The sequence below is a fragment of the Myodes glareolus genome, chromosome 2 (assembly GCF_982192425.1).
Source record: "Myodes glareolus chromosome 2, mMyoGla1.1, whole genome shotgun sequence".
NCBI classification, from domain to species: domain Eukaryota; kingdom Metazoa; phylum Chordata; class Mammalia; order Rodentia; family Cricetidae; genus Myodes; species Myodes glareolus.
The window spans coordinates 129,070,652-129,096,362 of record NC_142027.1 but is presented as its reverse complement, the minus strand read 5'-3'; the positions used below and the strand labels follow the sequence as shown (position 1 = coordinate 129,096,362).

Below are 25,711 nucleotides of genomic sequence, written 5' to 3'. Positions count from 1 at the left end.
CCACACAATGTGTGAGGTTTCTAAGGCTCCACCATCACTCTGCTCTACTCTGGCTCAATGTTCACCAGCCCCTGACCTCCAGGTTCTCAACCAGCATGGACAGGCATCATTGTGGGTCCTTTGAGTAGGACCACTCTCATCCTCCTGCCAGCCTCTGTCTCCACACATTCCTTCAATGTAGAGGCCAACTTCGCCACTGTGTCAAGTTAGACCCTCTGGCAGAGACTTGGAGCAGGACTGTCACATCAGGAGGAAAAAATAGAGCTAATGGTTCAAGCAGTGATTTAATCAATATGGTTTCTGTGTGATTATTTCAGGCCTAAGCTAGCCAAGCGGCCAGGAAGAACAAGCAACCTCCCCCAACAAATTGGTGGCAATGTGGCAAACTAAAATCCATATAAAAACCTGAGAGAGCTTAATTCTAGACACAAAAATACAAAGTTTAACACGGCTTCTTGCTTTTTGTTGGTGCTGTGCCACAGCTCCTTTAAGAGAGGTCTTACTGATTCAGCAGTAGCAGCCCTGCGACTTCAAAATAGGAGCTTTCCAGCCATGGATCATGCTGCCAGCATGAACTCTGACTCTTTCAGGCAGGAGGTCTGGCTATGAAGCATTTGGATGTGTTTTGTGAGCAATGTGCTAAAGCTTCCTTGGTGGCAAAATGAACTGGCTGTGTGCCTAGAGATGGGGCAGTGTGCATGACTCTGGGAGGGAGGGGAGATGAGCAGCTCTGCCATGCTGGACTGTGTGGAGCAAGCAGGAAGTATCATATATATCATAGCAATGTCACAGCCTAAGTTTTAGACTGGGCAGGCAAGCAGGAAGTATCATATATACCATAGTAATGGCACAGCTTAAGTTTTAAGATGCGCTTAGCATTTTAAAAAGTGCTCCTGGACAGTAAAGAATTACAGGTAAGCAATAAAGACAAATCCAGATGAGTCATAGTGTTGGATAAATGTACATCGGCTTGGAAGAGAGAAGAAAACTAGTATAGAGGGTCATAAAATAAAGTTAATGCTTTAAAAGAAAAGGAGCAAAGTCTTCAAAGAGACAGAGTACAGACAGTCATAGATTAAAAGGAGTAAAGAGAAATAAGCCACGTAAGGACATAGAGAGTCTGGATTCTGTATATTATTGTGTTTTCTTTGAATTTTTTGACTGTAAAGGAGCTAAGTACAAAGAGACATTTCATTGTATGGGCTGCTAAATTAAACCAACATAAAGGTATCTTGACTTCAGAATTTGGGACTAAGGATATGTTTCTTTGGAAAAGAAATTCTTCTTTTGTTTCCACAGAGGATGAGAACCTGTGGATTCATTCCAGGCTAATATAGTTTGAGAGAGCACAACCCCCTGAAAAGTCACTGTGAACACCCTCAAAAAAATTACTTCTCCCAAAGTGGGATAATTGCTGACTGAAATGAACCTAGCTCACAGGATACACTATGGAAGACCTGATTAACAGCACCCCTAAACAGCAGGAAGCAGTATGGACAGAATTACACCCATATTCCCAAATATTGTTTATAATTGTTTGTTCACATTTAAAGGGGGATATGCTATAGAGATGAATAACTTGTTTTGGTATAGATCTTGGTTTGATACAAATTTAAGGTAAATTTTGTATTTGTGCAGTTCCTTGATTAAGGTATTGTGTTTGTGCAGTTCATTTAAAAATATAATGTATAATTAAGAAATATAATAGTCAAGATTGTAGTCATGTTAGTTAGGTTTTCTAGATATATAGTTCAGTCAGTTAATTAGGGATTCTTCAAATCTTTCAAAGACCTTCAGAATATGGCATTTAAAATGTTTAAGAATTTAGTACTTTTCATTGCAATGGGACACATCTGCTCCTGGCAGCACCAGTCTACTTCAAGAGGAATATGGGCATTGAAGAGGCTCCTTATGGAGTTTGTTAGCCATTTGGGAAAAAAAAAAACCTGCTTTTGCCTTGACTGTTTAACTGGACATGCAGGACCCACAGAGAAATGACTACTGAACTTGTCGAAAGGTGAGACAGTCCTTCAGGGTTCCAGCTTCATGAAAGAGTCTTCCAGACATTCTGCAGAACACAGAAAACAGCTATTGACAAACTGCCAATATGGGTGGAACTGTCTTTGAAATTTCCTGCTTCATGGAAAAGTCTGCTGGACTCTATGGACCTGTAGGCTGAAGATGGATGCCCCAACGTTACAGAAGAACTTTGGGTGACTATCTAGGCAGTGAGATGTCTCTGTCAATTCTAGAGTTTGGGAAGTTGCTTACAATGAACTTATTGTTTACTTAGGTAATATTATATCCTTTTGGAGTCTTTGATGGAGTTGAAGAACAGATAGGAAGTAGATATAAATATTGTAACTGTAATTCTTGTTTGATACTTGTTTTGTTATATGTAATTTTACTATGTTAAAGTTAAAGCCTTTCTTTTTGTTTAAACAGAAAAGGGGAAATGGTGTCCTTCTGTCTATGTGTTGCTTTTATTGGTTAATGAATAAAGAAACTTCTTTGGACCTATAGCAAGGCAGAACTTAGGTAGGCAGGGAAAACTAGGCTGAATCCTGGGAGAAAGAAGGGCAGAGTTAGAGAGAAGCCATGGAGCCACCAGAGACAGATGTGCTGGTAGGCCACAATCTTGTGATGATGTACAGATTAATAGAGATGGGTTAAATTAATATGTAAGAGTTAGACAATAAGAAGATAGAGCTAATGGGCCAAGCTGTGATTTAATTAATATGGTTTCTGTGTGATTATTTCAGGTCTAAGCTAGCTGGGGGCCAGGAAAAACAAGCGATCTCCCCCAACAAGGAGATCCTAAGAAGTAGAGTCAGAAGCAAAGAAGTGATGGGAAAGCTATGTAGAGAGGCTGCCTGGGACATGCAGGTGCAGGGGTGCTAGGGACCCCAGATACCGTAATGGTAGCTCCTGGAGTGGAACAGGGTGCATGCTAGGCAGGCAGCCAGAGAGAATAAGAGTTGTGTACAGGTAACTGCCAGGATGGCAGGGATGTGGGTGGAGCAATGAAGACTGTGTTTGTACTCCCATTCATGGATCCCTTGTACCCACCTACCTTCCCACATCCAAGAAGCACTCATTATGCTTCAGGTGTCAAACTGAAAGTGTCATCCTGTCTTTTCAAAGTCTGTGTGCCTATGTCAGAATACATGACCAGTAGTCCCCACCTGCTGGGCACAGGGTTCACTCTTGGAACTGTGTTTTCCATCTATATGCATGGAGCACGGGGGTAGAGGGATTCAATGGGAAGGAAGCTGATATGTGTTGAGCCTTACACAAATGGTTGTCTACTACTTTTCTATTACCATGAGAGCACACCACAGGCAAGACATTATCAACTGCAAATAACATCTTGACTTTAGAAATACCAAAAGAGCACTTCTTTGAATAAATAGGCCATACTGTTCCTTGATAGGCTATGGCACTGCCCCAGGTTAAGACACAATTTTTGTTATGTTCACAAACTGGGGATGGAACCAGTGGCTCACACATGCCAAGCCAGTGCTTACCCGTGAGCCCCAGTACTAGATCAAGGCATTCCTGAGGTCTGTGTTGTCTTTAGCAGGTCACCTTGGTGTCAAGGCCAGTCACTTACACTGTGAATGCCAGGTTACAGGAGAATGAGCCACAGAATGAACTCAGCCAGTACTGATCCAGAGCAACCACTATAGGCCCACACCCACCCTACACCCTCCTGGGCCTCTACCAAGATGATTCAGCCCCAATTATCCCCTAATTGTCTCAGCCTGTGGACTCCCAGCTGGGGCCCTCCTCCCCCAGCCTTCTTGAATGGATCCTGCAGAGTTAGAGGCAGGCGGGAAGCCCCTCTGCAATGGAATACTGCCTGCCAGGCTTTTCTAGGCTCTTCTAAGCCTGCTCCTATCCTTCCTTCTGGAAGCCCCCTTTGCACACAAACCTGTGGGACCAAGATGTTTGTGAAGTTCTTGTTGCAAAGCACTTCTTGCTTTGGGGACCCCTGGGCCGCCACACTGGCCTTGCTGCCTACCAGATGACCTGCTTTGGTAGGGACAGCAAGGACTCTTGAGCCTCTTAGGGGAACTCCCTTACTCAGTATCTCCTTCCCATGCAGCAGGCTGGCAGAGAACTCAGGAAAGACCAGGAAAGATGGGAAGGGGGCTGCCTCTGGATGGAAAAAGCCTCAGGGAGGGGTGCCAGAACAGGAGAACTGAAAAACCCAGTACAGGGAGCTCCACACAAACTAGAGGATGGTCCAGAATCTCGGGAGACAGGAATTCAGATTTTCATCTTTTCTTGGCCAAGTACCTTTAATTTGAAAACCCACTCTCTGAACATGCTTATGTTGATCCACACTCAGCAAACACTTAGGTATCTAGGAGAAACAAACAACCTTGCTCTGGGTAGAAAGAGTTCTAGGCTCCTGGCATTTTGGACTTCAGACTTCCAGATTAAAGATGCTGACTGTGTGAACGCAACATTGAGAACTCTGAAACCAGAAGCACTTCCGGTCCCAGATGTCATTTCCAGTGTGGGGCACTATCCACACCTGTATGCCAGTTTAATGAGAACAGAAATCCTGAGAATTCAAGTTTTTGTTTGTTTGTTTATCAGTTTTAGGATTTTATTTTTATTTATATGTCCATCTGGGCAAGTATATCTGGTGCCCTTGGAGGCCAGTGGGAGTTTCTGGCAGTTATGAGCTGCTTGGTGTGGGAACTGAACTCAGGTACTGTGGAATTTGGGTACTCTGGTTATAATAGCAACACTATTAACTCCTGAGCCATCTCTCCAGCTGCCCCCAACCGTATTGTTTTGAGGACCCACTGGGGAGGCAGGTTATGGCTCATAGGACCCCCATTCTTTTTATTACCAGGGACCCAATTGAACCAATTTCCTCAAGAACGCTTGTCTGTGAGTGGGCCAGGGTCACCACTTGACAGCTCACTCCTCTAGCCTGTTCCCTCCCCTGCCACACACCACAGTCACCCTTTCAAGTCAGCTGCCATGCCCTATGCACATGTAGTGTGACCAGAGATAGCTCTCAAGAACATGGATAGCATCCCCTGTAGTTCATTGCTACCTTCTCTCATTCTTTTTTTTTAAATATTTATTTATTTATTCATTATGTATACAATATTCTGTCTGTGTGTATGCCTGCAGGTCAGAAGAGGGCACCAGACCCCATTACAGATGGTTGTGAGCCACCATGTGGTTGCTGGGAATTGAACTCAGGACCCTTGGAAGAGCAGGCAATGCTCTTAACCTCTGAGCCATCTCTCCAGCCCACCTTCTCTCATTCTTGAGCTTCATTCTTTCAGGTAGCTGACAGTTCACCAGCTTTTATTTATTTATTTTTTTTGGGGGGGGGAATACGGAGATCATGGCCATGGAAGAAACTCTACACAGGACCTGGTATATTTAGAAGAACAAGTGAGGTCAGTGAGTGCTGGCTGGGAGGAAAGGGTGGTGAGGTGCACTTTAGATGATTCCATCTGGTATTACACTGCCTTGGTCCTCTTTAGCAGCCCAGGCTGGACAGCTTCCTGCCCCAGTTGAATATGATGTGCCTCTCATCTCAAAGTGTGAATCCTCATTTATATTATGCAAAGTCCAAGAAATTGTTCCTAAGTATACAGTCCACTGTCTGAAGACTAAATTCCTCTAGTGAAAGTCACATTCCCCAGGATTCTCCTGGAGTTCAGACTCTGGGGTCTGCCTTAGGGGGATCCAGATTTGTTGTTCTAGCAAAAAGAAACCAGAACTCGTGTTGAGCAAGCTTAGAATCAGATCTTGGTCCAGGGAAACACTGCCAGAGGCTTAATTGTGCTCCAATTACACAGAATGCTCTAGAAGGGCTGCTCTGGGCAGAGCAACACGGATGGCCATTATTACATCTGAACAGCCCTGTTCAGTCGTATGTAACCTCTGTGCTACTGTGGGTCTCCTTAAGAGCTGTCAGCCCCCCATGAGACTGTAGGTAGTGGCTGCTCATCTCAAACATAACAGCCACGAGGGCAGAGACCTCCTGAAACTTCTGGTCCAGTGGGAAACGTGCCCCTCTCCCTTTCTTTCCCCCTCCTGTAGTTAAGGGCTTAAAAAAGTTATGACTAGCTCTAAGAGGAACCAAATGGAGGAGGAGCCTTTGAGGGGATGAGGTCAGTCCAGGAACAGGATCAGTCATTGCTGAAGGGACCTGTGTGGCGGGTCACAAAGTAGTCAGCACGAAGCAGTGTAGCTGGAATAGAAAGGGGCAGGATGAGAGCAGAGGGGCCTGGAGAGTCACCATGGAATCTGCACGTGCCCGTTTTTGTGCCTTTGTAGACAGGGATGTGGCCTGTCTACAAAGAGTCAGGAGGCTTCTCTGAGGTAGGGAGGAGCTATAGCCAGGCAGCGAGAAAGGGCAGTATCTCCAGAGTTTCCTGAAGGAAACTTTTGCTCCTGCAAAAGGTGTGTCTGACGCAGCCAGGGAGCTGGACTGAGCCTTGGTCTGACTTAGCTCCACCTTTACTGTCTCCGCTGCAGCCTGCCCCTGAAGCTTTAGTTAACCCACCTGAACAAACATGCTGCCTGCCACTAAAGCCACTAAAGCCAGTGGCTCCAGCCAGAGGCTCTGATCCTGCTGGATGGACCCTGGGCTACTTTTGGCAGCTTCTTGTTGGTTGCCATTCTCTCGCCAATAATGCATTTCGAGGGCTCACTTTGAAGTCTTTCCATATGCATGGTGCAGGCAGCCTGCACAGACATGGGAAAGGCTGCTGTAAAAGGCACGTGACAGCCTGGAGTGACAGGACACTGCACATGCGAGTCTACATCGCATACAACTTCATGTGTGATGGGCGGAGGGGTCAACAGACTCCACTGCTGTAGAGCCTCAGATCTGCTTTACTTGTTCCATCCGGAAACTTTCAAGTTTTGCTTTTTTCCTCACATATCCCTCATTTCTTTCTTTTTTCTCCCCATCCCCAACATGTCCCTCACTTATTTTGGGCCTATTTGCTCTGACTGGCCTGGAACTCAGAGATCAGCCTGCCTTTGCCTCCTGTCTGCTGGGGTTAAAAGTGCACACCACCACACTTGACTTTCACCACCCCCTTTTAAGTCTACATCTAATTCCCAGGCAACTAGAATCTCCTTGATTTAACCACCAATCAAGTCTGCCCAAGAACTTTGAAAATGGTGGAATGTAGGTGCAGGCCACAACTCTAACCACGAGTACTTGCTTGTGCTCAATTCTTCCATCAGTCTTCTGAGTGGCAAAAGGTAGGCAGGCAGAGATGAGAACCAAGGGAGGGCGAAATAAAGACTTCAGTGATGGCTTTGTGGGTTAAATCCATGCAAAATGCAAAGGCACATAGTAAGATGGTAGACCGTGGGGGCACTTGAGATTCACTGACGTGGTTCCCAAATTCAAGAGCCCATCGGAATCACCCAGAAAACATACTCAAACACAGGACCCCCAGAATGGGCCCTGGAGGTCCTCTCTGCAGATCTAGGACAGACAAGCCCAAAGGGTGGGCAACTATTTCCCTTTGCCCGGCTCTGAGTGAAGCACAGGAGGTGGGGCTAAACCAGATTAGCCCTGGGTAAACTGGGTTGGAGGACCCATCTGGTGCAGGGCCTGCAGCTTTAGCACTCCCAGGTGGTGAGATGCAGGCTTCAGACGTTCCTGTACCACATGCTGAGGCCCAGGAGGAGTTTAGGGGGCAGGGCAGCATACATTGCCAAGCCCAGAGGCAGTCAACATTCCCCAGAGTGAAAAAAAACACTCTCCCACCCCCACCCCCAAGATCTACCTCTGCATCCTCCCGCGTAGCAGGTAAGCATGATCAATAACAATTAAAAAGTGTCCATCAGCTAGTTCGGGTGGGGCCAGCAGACTTGTTGGTATTTTGGGGCCAAGTTTCCTAGCAGCACCCAGCTGGGTACAGCTGAGCTTCGGCTTCTGTGAGCTGCAGGGTATGTGGAATGAAGGCTCAACCTTGGAGAAGTATTAATGAAAATGTCACAGGCACTAAAGTCAAAGCAGATGTGAAGCCAGCTACACGGGCAGACCTAGCTGATAAGGAGCAGCCCGGGAGAGAACAAAACCTCTTGAGATTAGGTCAAGGACAGAAGGGGGGGTACCAAGGGGTCCCCCATGGCAACTCAAGGGAGGCTGTCGTTCCTGTGGAACAAGCTGACATTTCTGTGCTGCTGTGTTATATATTGACATCCCGACAGGGCAGCATTTGGAGGCCTCCACATCAGCAAATAAATATTACGTCTCCATCTTCAGCTAAGCAGAGCCGTGGTGCATTCCTATTACTTCATGTGGATTAACCATCTGGAAGTTGAATCAAGCCACAGAGTAAAGAATGGGATCCAATTTTGCATTCACCAAAATAAGCCGTACTAGTCTCAATTTATGGCAGATGGTTATGCAGTCTCAGCGGGCCAAAGAATCTCTCTGCAAAAGAATAAAGTTCATGCCAATTACTGTAATAGGAACCGGTACAACAACTGTGTGGGGCTGACGAAGATCGCAGTGATTGCTGTATAGCTCATAAACTGCGAGGGCCTGGGGAGCAACGGACACCCAGTTAATTCATTAAGATAACGGGAGAGAAACAAGAACACACGCGATCATGAAGCAGGAATGTTTCCTTGCAAAACGGAAGATAGCCGAGTGGCTGTTGCTGGGTCATGCCACAGGCAGGGGCAGTAAATGGTTAACGGCAGGAGGCAAGCTAGCAAGGAATGGGTTAAATTCTGAGCTTCTCTGTTCCATTCATTCAAAACAGACCTATGGGCTCCCGGGTCTCAGAATCTGGAATGAGGCCATTGTGGGTGGAGCCTAGGGGTGAGTGGCAGGAATGAAAGGGGTGGGAGCACAACAGTCTGACCAGGGGGCCCTGCTCTCCTTCAGGAAGGGGTCCTTGGCTGGTCCTCAGTGAGCTTGGATGTGCTTGTCCTAACTGTCCAGGGCAACCTGGGAAGAGCAGTGCACTGGGAGGAATGAACACTTTGGGCTCTCCCTAGCCTAGCTAAGCATTTTCAGAGACCTCCTGTGAGACTGGCTTCTCAATCCCCTGCTCCTACTTGTGGCTATGCAATCTGTGCCCTGGTGGAGTTGGGGGCAGTTAGATTATAGCACTGCATGTTTCCTGTATTTGGCTCAGTGTTTACATCTGCCCTTAAATAAAAGCTGCTGGAATTAAGAATGTTGGTGTTTGGGTTTTATAACAGGGTTTAGTTTTTTTTTTAAATATTTATTTATTTATTATGTATACAATATTTTGTCTGTGTGTATGCCTGAAGGCTCTTAACCGCTGAGCCATCTCTCCAGCCCCAGGGTTTAGGTTTTAAACCAATGGCCCGTTTGTCCAGGACTGTCCTCATTTTAGCAATGAAGCCTGGCCTCCCATGAATCCTTTGTCTTGGGATGGCTAGTGACTCTAGCTAAGAGTCTAATCAGGGCACAAAAAAAGCATTGTTTTCATATGTTCCCTGTCATAGAGCCATGTTCCATGTTGGTGCTGACTACTCAGACTTCCACTGGCAGGACACCAAGGCTCAGAGCGGCCAAGGCTTCATTCTGGGCCTATTGTTCTGTTAAGTAGAGGGGTAGGCATAGGATGCATGCGCTCAAGGTCAAAGCCTCTTGCAGTGTGAGCAGTCAGGTCCATTCTATGACTTAAAGGTATCAACCACACTTACAGGGCTAACAGGACAACAGCAGTAACAGTAATTCCACTGAAAAATACGGGTCGCTGTCTCATTCCAGCACCCTGGGAAGGTGGCTGCCACGTGCATGACAGTCATAGGGGAGAGAGACCTAGTGTGGGGCGTGACATCCAGTCATGGGCAACACTAACATGCACAGGCTGGCCTCAATCTCTGATGCAAAAGCTGAGCCAGTCCCTCAAGATGGGCTAAAAGCAAGACTGAAATCCTGTTAAGATTTCTGGACCCCACACAGTAGGGCACTGAGTTCATGGCCCACTAGATGTTCAACCGATATTGTCTCCAGCCAGAGAAAGCAATGCTAGCCAGGCATGTGTGTGTGTGTGTGTGTGTGTGTGTGTGTGTGTGTGTGTAGCCCCAAGGCCTTGTGTGTTACAGCTTCAGCTATATACCTTGGTAAAGTGGTACAGCCCTGCCCACAGCTTCCCCATTATTCCCTACAGGTATTCACAGGCCACCCCCCCCATCACCCAAATGCTGCCAAGCACACTTAGAAGGGACACACAACAGGATCCTAGAGACTCATCATGGTCCATAGCACAAACACAAAGCCAGTTGGGATGGGAGGAGACAAGGTGCCATTGGTAAGGGACCTCAACAGGGGCTGAATGTTGCTCCCGCCTCAACCCGCGCCACCTTTCCTTTGAGGCCTCAAAGTGTGGAATGTTAGAATAGACCTGGCTGTTCACACTCTGCCAGAGGTCATGCTGGGTGAGGGACTCTGGCACCTAGCACATCCCCATTCCTGCCCTTTCAGAATATTATAGACTATGCCTGAGGGTTTCTATGCCACTATGCAGCAGCTCAGCTCTGCCTCAGAGAACTTTATGAACAAATACTCTTACGATGCTGGTGGCGCACACCTTTAATCCCAGCACTCAGGAGGCAGAGACAGGCAGGTCTCTGTGAGTTCGAGGCCAGTTTGGTCTACAGAGTGAGTTCCAGGATAGCCAAGGATATACAGAGAAATTCTGTCTCAAAAAATCAAACAAGCCAACCAGTTGACAAACAAAACATTCTGAGCATTAAAGCTGTAGCCACAGACTTGGAGTTCTGCAATTGGCAACTACGGTCTAAACAAGCAGGCGATCTGAAGGACCTTTGCTTAGAAGGCGACCTGCCTCCATTTTTAGTAGAGGTGCAGTGTCACCTGCCTTCCAGGCAACTATCAAGCAGGAAAGTTGGTGTGAGGACTACTTGGTTGGCAGCACTGGTGGACAGCAAGTTTTGGAAATCAGAGGATAGTTTGGGGAATTATTAGCAAGGTGTCACGTGGCCCAATTGGGGCCACACCCCTCACCCTGTGATGCTCAAGGCTACCTACCTGCTACAGGGGCAGCACAGGGCAACTATAGGCTCAAAATCTCAATGAACACCTAGCCCTTTACAGAAAGTTTGCCAGCCCCAGTTCTAAACAGCTGCTGTGGACTATAGCTGAGAGGTCACAGGTTCTCTCTTGGAAGGACACATAGGAGTAGATGCTAGCACACATTGGAGGGGAAGTGGGCATACCTCCAGTGAGAGTAGTACTAAAATGCTGCTGTTAGCATCAAGGATGAAGGGAGACATCTTGCCATGGGCCACTCAGAGCCGAAGCTTGTTTTTATCCTGTAAGCTACTCCTCTGCTGTATTCCTCCATGCCTCCCATGGTCTGAAGGCTATCTTGCTATCAACATAACAGTAAAAGATCAACACACAAGTAGCATGTCAGGCACCTCATAGCTTCTCAGAAACTAAGGCAGACTCCACCAGAAGCCAGGGCACAGAGGCCAGGTCAACAAAGCTGGGAACATCACAGCAGAGGAGCAGCACACGTCAAGAATTTAATCAGCATCATCTTCAATGCCTTCTGTGAACTCACTGTAGCATCACCTTGCAGCTTTGGGTCTGAGCTGGCTGGAAATGAAATGCTTCCACTATTTCTCTGAATATCTCAGCTAGGGAAGCAGACTGTTGTTGGCTAGTGTCAGAATGAGGTGCCTAATGGTGACTGGCATTCTGGACTTCATGGAGTCAGGAACACAGCACAATCACACAGGTTCTAGAGAGCAATTCCTGTGGCAGAGTCCAAGACTACCCATACACTTCCGAGAACTGGTCAAACCTGCCCTACCATGAAGGCTTTTGGGGCCATACTATATGAAGGTCACAGGATGTTTCTGCAAGCATAGAAACATACAGCTGTCAAAGAAAACATAGCACAAAGCCTCACATCCCTTAAAAAACAAAAGGCAGTGTTTTAGTGTGTTGTAGCTGATTGATACAGAACATCCTCTATAGCCCAAGCTGGCCTTGAACTGACAAGAGATCTTGCCTGCCTCCCCCCTAGTGCTAGGTTTCAAAGTGTGCACTAGTATATCCAGTGAGTTTATCTTTCATGTGAAATTTGTGGTTCCGTGCTGAGATGAGGATGGTTAGAACACAGCTTGGACTGGAAGAACAAGGGCAGCAATAGCAGCTTACTTTTACACAGGAACACTCTTTGAGCCTAGGGACCAGTTAGGCTTCCTGTCTAGTGTGACCATTTGTGATACGTTGACATTCTGGATATGGATTCTGAGGCCTCTGGTTTTGATGACTGGGGAGGAAAGAGGAAAGGGTAGACTCAAGAGTTCCTGCCCCTTGTGTTGTGGGTTAAGGGAAGAGTCTTGTTCATCCTCTCCAGCATCCTGTTACTAGACTGGCAGACATCAGCTATGGGGAAAAACGACATTCATGATTGAAGCTTCCATTCATTACAAGAGATGACTCTGAGGAGTGCCCACACCAACATAGGGTGTGAAGTGAGATTTAAGGGTTCCACTCATTAGTCAATAGTGATGGTCACACTCCAAATCAGCAGCTTCTGGAAGGAGCCATACTTGACCCAGGGACAGGTACTTCTGGGAGAGGCAGGGATTTCCCTGCTTTTGAAGAGGGGGTGCACCAAGACAAACCCACAGAAAGATGACAGTGACAAAGTGGAATCTGTAAAGGTTTTCATTCGTTTTCTAGGATGCAGCTGTTGCCATCGGCCTCTAGCATGATGAAACATTCTTAGGACACGGGAGTTGCACAGGCTGGCTTTAAGACAGCCAGAGGACTTCGGCTGGAATGGAGACATTCTTTTTTTTTTTTTTTTTTTTTTTGAGACAGGGTTTTTCTGTAGCTTTGGATGGGGCCTGTCCTGGAACTAGCTCTTGTAGTCCAGGTGGGCCTCGAACTCACAGAGATCCACCAGCCTCTGCCTCCTGAGTGCTGGGATTAAAGGTGTGTGCCACCACCACCTGGCGAATGGAGACATTCTTAATCCAGTCATATCTTAATTTAGGACTTAACTCAGCAGAAAATGACTCCATGAGGTAGTCATGAAGGTTCCACATGTGGAATTTCAGTCTCTAAGAGGGTAAGCTTGTCAGGGTGCAGGAAGCTTGTTCTGTCAGAATGAGGCTGGCTCTGAACGCCCCTCAAGTGAAGATGCCCTGCACTATGGCAACATCAGATAGATGAAAGTCTGACCATCACAGGAAGGTTCAGGCACATCTATCTTCCTTTCCCACTTTTCTGTTAAGGGGATGTGACACAGGCTGTAGTTGCAGTGTTCACATCAGATCACAAGACTGGAGCATATGGGCAGGTCTGTCAAAGGCATCCCACAGACAACATGGGCTAGGACTTGGTTTCCACTGCTCTTCTTCCTTCCCACTCACACCAAGCCAAGCTCTAGAATCCTGCAACTCCACAGACCCTCACCTCCTGACTTCTAGTGGCTCTGCTGACCCAAGAGCAAGGTCAGCATGTTCTCCATGAGTTCAGCTGGGGAGCTGAGCAGTTCTTACCTCCTAGACATGTCTACAGGGACTGGGCCACTTGAAAACACCATCAGGTTGAGGGACAGGAAGTCTGAGCAGCCTTGGACACAAAGGGAGGCAGCATGGAAAGTGAGTGGAACAGTAAAACAGAAGGCCAGGGAAGAGGGCTGCCATGTGTCAAAAAGGTACAAAGTCTCACCTGCCTGTGCCCTCCACAGCAGAGGAAAAGGCTCTGGGAGGTCTTAGGGCTCCTGGGCCTTCAAGTACTTTCGTCAATTTCTTGTTTGCCCAGTATGTAAAGCTTCAACAGTACTTCTCAAGACTTATCATGCCAACCTGTGTTGTACCAGTTCCTATCTATGTCTGTCTCCCACACTGGGCTGCACATCTGCCCTTATTTGCCTCAGAACCTCTGCTGAGTGCCAGGTGACTGTGTACACTCAGGTTGATAAATGCAAGAGACTAGATCACCAGGCATGCTGATGCTGTATCTGAAACAGAACACTAAGAAAGGAACTTCAAACAGCCTGCACATTAGTCTACTCAGGCAGTAGGCCTTGTCTCCAACAGAGAGCACAGGTGACACAACCAAGTTCTAAAGGACGAAATATCCCAGAGACACGATCTTGAGACAGTAAGACATGACAGCAGAGCCTGACAGAGCACTTAAAAACAAAGGCTTTCTGAATTTTTCCTTTAAAAATATTTTTTTACAAACTCCAAGGCTAACAGTTCTCAGCTTCCTGTAAGGACAGGAAAACACCTCTGAAACCACGTGATAACCTGACTGGCATGGGCCCATGTCAAGAACAAGTCACCGCACAGGACCAGCAAAACACTCCTTCTCAGAGTGGGATTGCTGAAACCCAGAGAACTCTTGAAAAGCTAGCACTGAAGTGGTCCACACTGCTCCAAGCCAGTGGCACCAGGGAAACAGCCATTCAAGCACACAGGCATCATTTTGTGACCAAATTTATTGTTTCAATTTCACTTACTTTGTCTTACTGTAGTTTACACAAGAGACTGCCAAGTCAACGGGTATTTGACATTCATCACGTCCCTCAATCTCAACAGCTGTTAGAAAGACAGTAGAGTCCACACCAAGCTCTCATTTCCTTGTGTGCCCAAGCTCCCAATGAGACTATAGCTGTCCATGAATTAGTTTCACTGGGGTAAAGACTGAGTTCTCCACTGCCTGGGGTTGGCAATGACCCTTCTGGTGCCTTTTCCACTGATGTGACCAAACCCATCTCCCACCAGTATCCATAGGAAAAACACCAGCCTTTATCTTGAGAGGACACATGGAAGCCAGGGTCTGTTGCCGAGGATGACAGGGTATTATTGCAATACAGTGGGAAGTGCTGTCATTGCTCCCGTGGGAACACAGGACATGGGAGGAGGGGCACGTAGGGCAAGCCTGTCAACAAAGGAACCAGTTACTAATGAGTTCACTGCAGGGATGATGTGTTCTATGGGGGATGGAGGACTGTAGGGTGGTGGTGTAGGTTAAAAAGACAGTGTGTAACTTGAGGGTTTCAACAGTATGATTCTGGTCAGGCTTCTGGGACTGACAAGGGAAAACAGCATCATACAGAAAAGTTAATTTAAAAAAAAAATCTTACCTAGCTATTGTTCCTTCCTTTAAAAAAAAGAAAAAAGAAAAAGAGGAGAAAGAAGAAGAGGGAAGAAAGGAAGCAATGTCGGCAGCAATGCTCAGGATCAAGCTGGCCTCAGGATGGGGACAGTGCTGTGCCACATTTAACTGTTCCCAGCTCACCATCAGCATCCCCCTGGCTAGGACTGCAGCAGGCAAAGAGCTGACTGTCACTGTGCTCAGAGCGACATGGATGATCTGCATAGCATCCACACTGGATCCCAGAAACAGAGCTCAACAGAAAAGCTCTGTGCGACCTGCAATACCATCAAGGTTACTTCCTGTAAAGCCTTGTTTGCTCAACCAGAGTCTGAATATTGTCTAGTGTTTATTAGGAATCACAAACCGTCATCACTTTTTTTTTTGCTAGATTTGATATAGAAAAATACTTGAAAATTCAAAATACAAAAATCCAATAAAAAGTGGCAATTAAAAAAAAAAGATTTCCCCACCCCTTGGGCAAACTAGTAAAGAGCTTTAATTTGACTCTTTACTTGACAGACATTGTTGGATTTGGCCGGAAGATAGTGACTACCCAGAAATAAATAGTTACAAATACAACCAGAACATCCAGAGTTTACTTTCTGGATTCACTGGAGTATCTAACAATCTGAAGATATCTTTCTGTAGGAGTCTGTTGCTGACGGGATAAAAATAAAAGTGTATGTGTGGTGATTTGAAAAAACAGAAACAACCAAAAACTATACACACTGGTCCACACCTGGCATTCATGAAGCATGCCAGCCAGCACCACATGGCAGTCCATTTATCCATCAAGGGCATCACATTGATGATTATTAAAATCCATTCCAGGTTTATATATTGAAAATATTTTCTTTAGTATTTTTGCTGAAGAGAGGTACAGTACTTTGGAGAAATTGTACTGATCCCTTCAATGTTTTCACATACATATATACACTTGTGTGTGTATCTAGGCCTCTAGCCATATGTATTTTACATATAGCTACAGATATACACACATACATACACACACATGCGCACACGCGCGTGTGTATATATATGTGTGTGTGAGTACACGTGCCCTTGAGTCATCTCAGGCACACGCTGGAAACATCAACACAGAGACACTGGTAGCATCTTCACTCGTCACAGGCTGCACTTGTTCCCCTCACTTGACCTTGACTCCGTAGCTGTAAGAAAGTAAAGAAGCAAACAGCAAGTTAGGCCATAGGCTCTCCTGAGACACTCAATATGGAAAATATTTGGTAGAAAATGTTCCCCAAACTATGGCACCCTAAAACTTCATTTCTGTCCAAAAAGACCAGCCATGTTAAAGGCAAAACATTTTATTTCATCATAGAGAAAAGTAAATTCAAAGAAGGGGAAAAAAAAAAAATCACTGAAAGTTAGTACTTAATCAAAGTGACAATAATTGAAAAACCCCCCAAAAAACAGTTTTTGTTTTGTTTTTAATGAACGTGAGTGATAAAGAGCTTTCAGGAAATCTCAGAAGTGTTACTCATTTCTTGTCTGGCATAGCAGCTCCTTTGCATGGCCAAGCACTTCTCCCTTAGTCGATGTGGGGAAGGCAGCTCTGTTACGGGAGCAGCAAGGAAGCCCAGTGCAGGTCTGAGCACATGGACACCTACACACAACAGTAGGCTCTGCTGCTCTCATTCTTTGCCTATGCCTGTGGAGTGGATTTGATGCTCTCTGCTCCATCTATGGAAATGTCATATGGGCACATAGACTTTGGTAGGAATACCACAGAAAAGTGTCAGGCTTACAAAGTGAAGTGAACTATAGAGTCAACAGGAAGACTGTGGCACACAGAACACACTTTACCTACAGTGAGCTTCTGAAGTTAGCCTGATAGTGTGGCAGGAGAGATCCTGGACTACCATGGGAACCGCAAAATGTTCTACTGAGAAATGGTTCCACTAATCGGTTGGCTATCAAAAGGTGAACCAGTTTCCAGGACAGTGCCACTAAACAAGCAACTACACTGACAGTGGGATGAAACTATGACACTCAACCTGGCCCACAGAATGATCCACAAAACATACATGCTCACAGTTTCTACAACAGGCACCTCTTCAGTTCTAAAAGCGGAATACCATCAATGTAGACAAGAGCCTGTGGCGCGCTCAGCAGTTAACTCCCCATCACCAAAAGGTGCAGGCTTTTAGACATTCTTTTACCCAAGTCTTCACTTACACAGTTTGAAAATGTCTCTGACCTACAGGGAACTCATCTAGGCATCAGCGGCCGACGTGCCTCGGACGGAACCCTTCTTACGCATCTAAATGTAAAATAAAATCATGAGCTGCTAAAATTATTCTACATAGGGGTTAGTAAGCAAGTGGAGAAAAGAAGGTCTAGCAATGACTACATAGATTGTCTGCTTCTCATGTAGACCTAGAAGGGATCGAGTTCTGAGGTCCTGGCTTCAACCAACTTGTGTGAGGTTTTTCTTAAACAGTCTTAAAAGTTAACTGTATCTGTATCTAAACAAAGGCCTCCACAGTCTGGTAGCAAATTATCAGGGATACATTTCCAAGGGAAGTTGTCAATATGCTCTGAGAAAATGCTTCAGGGGAAGGGGGCATAATAGTCTGGTCCACCTTTCACTGTTGTCTCTGGATCAGACAGGAAGACATGAAGGTGCTTGCTACCTTGGCTGATTTTAGAGCAGTTTCTTAGTGCTTTCAGGACTACTGAAAAGAGCAAGGCTCAAAGGAAGAGACACAGAGAAATAGCACATGGGGAAAAAAAAAACAAACCCACAAACCAGCAAAAGAGCAGGTATTTCTAACATTTACAGACCAAACAAACAAACAAAAACTCACAGAAGAAAACCAGAAAAAAGAAAATAAAACAAACAACACTGTATTTCTACAACAATTCCTTCCTCCAATCCACCCCAGGGTATGGCCAGTTCTCTTCTACTACCTGGTTAATTCTTACAGCTCTGCAAACTTCAGGCTACATACACATGCATACATGTGCACGTCCTTTCTATGCCCAACTTAAGGGGCCAGACATTCTCAAGTCTAAAAGTGTTTTGATAAAAAGAAAGTCAATTCTTAAAATACCTGTGAATTAAGAATATTATACTGTATGAGAGTCTTTGACTAGGCATGAGAAGAAATTCCTGCTACATGTGTGAGCAGGAATTGGCACCTCTAGGCTAGGGGATCTCATGGTGTGTTCAGGTATCTGCAGGCTGAGAACTTTGAAAGAATCAAGAGTTGGGAGCAGCAGACTTCAGACATATTCTGTCCAAGGAGTCGGGGTGCAAGGGCCTGGTCACCAGGTGATCAGTCTTCCTCAACTGACAGTTTAGCACAAAACGCCCAACTAGGGCAAGGGTTTTTCCCTGAGGCTGGTTTTCTGCCACCCTGAGGTTTTAGGAAACACTGGCTGGAAGCAGTCATGCTACAGCTTAAGCAGCTGCTCCAGAGTAGATGGTAGAAGAAGTGAATATTCTGGAATCTGGAGCACTAGAAGGGAGGGCACAGCAGAGGAAGAGTTCCTGCTGGGAGGGGTGGCACCAGGACTGCTCCTTAAAGGAGTGATGTGGGATGCCCTCTGTATACTGTGAATATGTTTTATTACCATTGGTTAATAAAAAAGCTGATTTGGCCAATAGTCAGGCAGAATATAGCTAGGTGGGAAATCCAAGCAGAGAGACAGGGTGGGGAGGGGGAGGAAGGCAGAGTCAGTCAGAGAGACACCAGTCACTGCAGGAGAAGCAAGATGTGAGTTAACATCATGGCCATGTGGCAACACATAGATTAATAGAAATGGGTTAATTTAAGATGTAAAAGCTAGTTAGTAATAAGCCTGAGCCATTGGCCAGTTTGTAATTAACAGCCTCAGAGTGGATAATCGTGAACTGGTGGGCGGAGAGAAACCTCCAGTTACAGAGAAGCACCTAACTATTGAGAAGAAGGGAGCACAGGGAGAGAAAGGTGTGAAGGCCAGAGCAGCATGACTCAGGCTTGATCATTCTACCACCCTACTCCAAAGACAGAACTTTGCTGCAGCAAGAGAAAATCAACCCCTTTATAATGTTTTCTCTATGGGAAAGTACACTCCAAATTCAATCAACCTAAAATAATCTAGAGCAAAATTCACTTATAAAAATGTAAGATAGGTTAAACATTCTATTGCCCTATTAAGAACATATAGCCTACTCCTTTCTAAAGATTGGTATAAGGCTAATTAGAAGCAGGCCTGCCCTGATCACCCTAAGTAACCAACTGCAGACAATTCTTCATTGTGCTATAGCAGAGACAGCATTCCTTCCCTATCAAAGAGCCTGACTTCCCACCATTCTCCATGACATGAGGGCTCTAGTCTCATCAGATACCACACCTGCAGGGCTTGCAGAGCCAGGAACTTTGGTAGGCCTCAGGGTGACTGTGTGGGACCCTGGACATGCCCTGGATTTATTTCCCACTTTGGGAATGAACTACCAACTGCAGAAAAGCATGGCTCAGCAAAAAGTTAAAACCAAATCCTTGTGGGAGGAAGTTAAGGAAAATGGCCTTGGAAGAGTGCAGATATCCACTGGCTATAGGTAGGAGCTAGGGCAAGTTTAGCCATGAAACTATACCCTGACCTCTTGTCAAAGACTACTGCAATCTGCCTAGAGTTTTTCAAGGAAGAAAAGCTCAGTGCTAAGAGGGAGGTGGGACTGGTGAACTCAGAGGACTCCCTGTCCTCACCTTGCCTATGGAGGAGCTGAGCTGACTGAGCCCAAGGGATCTCGATGTAAAATGAAAAGGACCGAGACAGGTACTGTTGCAGAAGGACTGATGCCCAAGACCCAGTACAAAGCACTGGGATGTTTTTACAAGAAACACATTTTAGGTTAAGAAAGCTTTGGTACACCTTTAGGAGTGTCCAAAAGGTTCCATTTGGATGAAAATACACGTGGTGAGAAATGGCTTGCAGTAACACTCTGTCCAACTCCAAGTCTACACTTGCTAAGAACATACAGGTTTATAAAGGGAAAAAGAACTACCACAACTGGTCTTACTGTTTCGAGTTCTTTCTGAGTCTCATCTTCCATTCTCCTAATGTCTTCCATTGTCAGATCGATCCACTTGTCAATCCAACAAAAAAGCTGGCGATGTAAGTTTGTAAATATCCGTTTTTCTTGCTTTTAAAACAAAGTGGCAAAAACATCCAATTAGTGACACATTAACTTTACATGCCCCAAGCAGCCCATAAAATGAACTTGTACTTAGTTAAAAGACCACTTTATACAATAGCAGAAATTAGGCCAAGCGTGGTGGCACATACCTTTAACTCAGCACTCAAAAGGCAAAGGCAGATCTCATGAGTTCAAGGCCAGCCTGGTCTACAAAATGAGTTCCAGAAAAGCCACGGCTATGTAGAGAGACTTTGTTGCAAACAAACAAACAAACAAAACAAAGCAAAAACAAAAAGAAATAAAATAAAATAAAAATTCTTTATATCAACATTAGTTCTATCCTATCATAATTTTATACAGGAAAGTCAATTCCCTGTGAAGGGGCAGCAATGCAGCTCAGCAGGTAAGCATGCTTGCTTCCAAGCATGATGACTTAAGCTCAATACATGGATTCATATGGTGTAAGGAGAGAACCAACTCCCACAAACTGTCCTCTGACCTCCACACCCACGCAGCTGGTACACACTGGTATATATGTTTGACATATAACAAACATAATTCAAAACTTATTTTCAAAGTTTCCTGAGAAATGGGAAAGAATCTCCATTGACAAAAGGATTAATGGTCTGGTAAAAGCCAAGAGCGCACAGCATGCATAATTGAATTCCATACGCTCCTGCTGGGCTTCATATACTGACACCTGTTCTCAATGCCAAGGAACAAAGGTCAACTAGATTTTTTCTACAACAAAACCAGACCCAGTCTTCTCTCGGTAGCAAAGAGCATGCTGCACTGAAGGAACCCTCCCATTATGTACTCTGCACTACATTACTGCCCATGTGTATGCACACACATAAACATATATATGAAAATCATGTATAGAAATACCAAATTTAAATACCCAACTATTTAAGTTGTTTTCAACTTTCCCAAAAAGGAGAGCAAAATACATACAACAACCGAAACTTTGGGAACAATTTTCAACTTTCCTCCATGAACAGAAAATTGCATGTTTACAAATGTGACTTTTAAATTGGACTGTCAACCTATTTATTACAATGTCTAGGTGAGAAAGAAGGCCAGCACGTACACAGTATGCTCAAGGGATGGTTGGGAACAGGCAGAAAAAGCACTGTGAGAATTCGGGGGGTAACAGGGACATCTTTTTATTTCCTAGGGTTTCTTTTTATGTGTATGCATGCATGTCTGTGCACCTCATGTGCAACACAGCGCCCATGGAGGCCAGAAAGTGGTATGAATCCCCTATGCCTGGTAATTATTATTACCAATAGTTGTAAACCATCATGTGGGCGCTAGGAATCAAACCCAGGTGCTCTGAAAAAGCAGCTCTTAACCACTGAGCTGTCTTTCCAGTCCCCAAAGATATCTCTATAATGATGATGGGGGTAAATACTATAGGAACAGTAATCATAGCTTATTCCCGCATCTTCCTGTGTATTTATAACCTATTGTATTTTGTTGTTCTGTTGAGATGTTGGGCAACAGTATACATAAATGAGTTCACATCACCGCGATCCCCCTTCTATATCTAACTGTTTATGTTATCTTCATTTTTTGTTTTGTTTTTTGTTTTTCGGGACAGGTTTCTCTGTAGCTTTGGAGCCTGTCCTGGAACTAGCTCTTGTAGACCAGGCTTCATTTTTTTAAAAAAGAAATTAGGATAAGGATCCTCAGATCATGTTACCAATTGAGGGTCTATCTATTCTTGGCAAGACCTCTACAGAAGATACTCCACACAAGACAGCATGAGTGCCAGAAAAGTGGCCAGGATACTAGGTCTCTTCATGGACAAGCTAGTCATGGAAGGGACTTTGTACTGGAAAGCTCACTGAATAAACACTGCATCGCGCCTAAGCAGTCCCGTAAGGGCAGGAGATGACTCAGTGAGGTTAAGACCACATGCAGCTCTTCCCAGACAACCCAGGTTTGGTTTCCAGCACCCACATGATGACGGCTCTCAATTATTTCTAACTCCAATTTCAGGGATCTGAAGCCCTCTTCAAGGTTTCCACAGGCACACGATGCACAGATATACATGCAGGCAAAGCATCCACACACAAAAGATAAGACCTTAAGAAGAAAGGAAGGGAGGGAGGGAAGGAGGGTGGGAGAGAGGGAGGGAGGGAAGAAGGGAGGGAGTCTCTTAAAATCTTGTTATTTGAATTTGATGTTTTCAGGGGTTCAGACAGACACAGTGGCAGTAACTTTAATGTCATAAAGGATAAAATGCTTGTCATAGAAACCATTTTCCAACAGTCACCTTCTCTCAAATCTCCCACAAGGAAGTCCCACTGTAAGCAGATTTACCTTTTGAATGAAGTTTTCTACTTTGCTCTGCAGCCCCCACCACTTGAACTTGATGGTCACCAGCTTATAGGCACACATTTTAGGACAGTCAGGGGTGTTTGCCAGTTCCTTCTAAATGAGAAAATAGAAAAACTATGACTTAGGTACAGGTTCTAATCAAGACCGACTGCTATAAAACAACATCACAGACACACAAGGAAAACTGGTTTTGTGCTTAATTCAGAAATCTGAAATCATCTAAACAAAAGACCAGTATTCCTCCCCTGCCACACACCAAGTTACTTCCCAGTTGTGAGAACACACCGATGAGTTTGTTAGCTGCTGTCACTATTGTTTTTTGGTTTTGATTTTTCTATGTAGCCCTGGCTGTCCTAGAACTCACTCTGTAGACCCAGCTGGGTATGTGCTGAGATTAAAGGTGTGTGCCACCACCGCTGGTTTCACTGGAGTTCTTATGTATGGTAAAGGTCCTATCAGTAGTGAGCCTTAAACAAGGTAAAGCTTTCCTAGCTCCCACTGTGGAGTTTCACCATTTTCTGTATTTTTAAACATTTCCAAGTGGAGCAGCACAGCTGGTGAGAGCAGAGGGCCACAGACAGCAACGCAAACACCATGAACGACCTGTGCATGCAGCTCCAATTTCCAGAGATCCACACAAATGATGTAGGTGGAAATCAAGTCTTTCTTGGATAAATGGGGATGCTGCAAGCAGCTGTCCTCTGAGCCATGTAACTGCCACATCAGGGAGTTAAGCTGTACCCCTTGAAAAATAATTACCCCAGCTGAGTTTCTTGACTACACCCCCCACCTCCTCATAGAGTTAGGAAGGGTGATGAGACATTCACCTGGGTATCTAGCAGCTATCTGCCACCTAGTGTAAACAACTCTGCTTTAACCACACACATGGCCTCGGGGAGGCGTTAGTCTGTGTATAATATACCTCACTTTGACAGCTGGCTTCAGCAGTTATTAAGTGGGGACTATTTACACATCACCACATGTTAGGTGCTACCAGGCATACAAAACTGACTCAGAAAATGTGTGTATTTTCTTCTTTGAATTTTTTTAAAAAGATATATACTCTATCTACATGTACACCTGAATGCCAGAAGAGGGCATCAGATCCTATTATAGAAGGTTGTTAGTCAACATGTGGTTGCTGGGAACTGAGGACTGTGGGAAGAGCTGCCAATGCTCTTCACAGCTGAGCCATCTCTCCAGTCCTCACATATGTGTATTTTCTTTTTCTTTCTTTTTTTTTTTAAAAAAAGATCTATCTCTATCTATCTATCTATCTATCTATCTATCTATCTATCTATCTATCTATCTATCTATCTAGTATACGGTGTTCTGTCTACATGTGTGCCTACAGACCAGAAGAGGGTACCAAATCTCATTATAGATGGTTGTGAGCCACCATGTGGTTGCTGGGAATTGAACTCAGGACCTCTGGAAGAATAGTCAGTGCTCTTAACCTCTGAGCCATCTCTCCAGCCCACACATGTGTATTTTCAATGACAAAACAACAGTGTTGCCCTTGGTGGGAACCGTTCATCAAAGACTCTAGTACACAGAGATGTTATCAGATATGGGGGTACCAAGTTACATTGAGTCAGGTCTGGACACCTGTCATCAATAAGTCAATAAAAAGAGCCAATTTAATAGTGGCAAGCAGAAAAAGGAGTACTACTCAATGTGATCACAGGAGGAAGAGAGTTAAAGATAGGCAGCAAACCCCTCAAGTCCATCTTTGGGGTCCTAAAGTGGAACTGAAGTTTAAATAGAGGGCTAAGGCTATGTACATAAGCCCTGACAAGATGCAGACCTGAAGTCTTATCCTGTAAGGTGATGATAACATGTTAGAACTCTGTGGAATCTCTTTCTAGGAGACAAGCTCCCCCTCTGACAGGTACTCTTCCTTCTTTTAGCACAAGATTCCTGGGGAAATTCCCACTACTGAGCCTACTGTTTGAATAATCTGAAGTCAGACTGAGACACATACAAGTGTCTCTCTAGATATCTTTATTTCTACCATGCCAGTTAAACTCCCTCTCCTCGACTGCAAGCTTGGCTCTAAGCTGGACATCTGGTATGGTAGAGGTCAGCCAGCTTCTATTGGACACCCTGCCTTGAAGCTCTACAGAAAGTACCGTTAAGGTGAGCCTTCCATAGACCATCTCTTCAATAAACAATGAGGTGAGGATATGCTGGGGCCTCTGATCCAGTGAGTGCTGCTGAGTCTGAGCAGAATGTGGCTCAAGTGTCAGGCAGGTCTAGCTGGTACAAGGTCAAAAGCACGGGATCCACCCTGGTTCCTACTGTGTGGAACCCCTCCCTACCTTCGCTGGCTCCACTCTTCTAGACTATCCACTGAGGTGAACCAGGGCTCAGCAAGCTTAGCTCCAAGGCTGCAGATGGTAAACAAAATATGTCCTTTACATCTAATGGCGTGTGAAGCCCCCTATATCCACACAAGGCCCTGTTCACACTCCCTGCAACACTAACAGCTCTAAGCATTTTTTTGTCTTGGACAGGTACTGGTAACTCTGAGCTATAAACAGTTTCCTTAAAACCCTAAGAGCTGCATACCTCATTCTCCACAAAGATTCACCCGTCAGAATGACAGTTCTTCAGAATTCTCCCACAATTTATAAAAGCAAGGGGACTAAATGCAACACAGGCGCCCTCCACAGGTGAGACGGGACTCTAAGCACACAGTGACTCTACAATGAACCAGGCTGTTTCCCATATGCTTCCTAGTGATGCTGGCAAGCTACTTAGGCCAATTAACACAGCAATTTATAGAGTTTGCACTGGGTTATAAAAATTATTTTAAGGGGAGGAAGTGGGAACTGGGATTGGTATGTAAAATAAGAAGATTGTTTTAAAGTTAAAAAAATTAAAAAAAAATTTAAAAAATAAATGGGACCAAAAAATCCTAGTTCTTGAAGCTTATATACCTCAGATGTACAATTATTTTCAGTCTTCTTGTTTTCCATCCAATTTACAAGCAGTTATTAAAAACACAATAAAAATCCACTCAAATCTGTTCAACGACACAAAAGCCCGCTGCCTCAAATTCCTGGCATAGT

General features: G+C 45.0%; 1 protein-coding gene across 1 annotated transcript in view; it reads right to left on the bottom strand.

Moving 5' to 3' along the window:
- Positions 1 to 14,468: 14,468 nt before the first annotated feature.
- The window catches only part of Pitpnb (phosphatidylinositol transfer protein beta), a 52,641-nt gene continuing 41,398 nt past the window's right edge, over positions 14,469 to 25,711 (bottom strand). The window contains exons 9-11 of the mRNA XM_048450732.3: positions 22,620 to 22,730; positions 20,175 to 20,297; positions 14,469 to 16,317 (exon numbers count right to left, since the gene is read on the bottom strand). Coding sequence (XP_048306689.1) covers positions 16,267 to 16,317; positions 20,175 to 20,297; positions 22,620 to 22,730 — 285 coding nt within the window. The 3' untranslated portion in view covers positions 14,469 to 16,266. The remainder of the gene's footprint in view (positions 16,318 to 20,174; positions 20,298 to 22,619; positions 22,731 to 25,711) is intronic.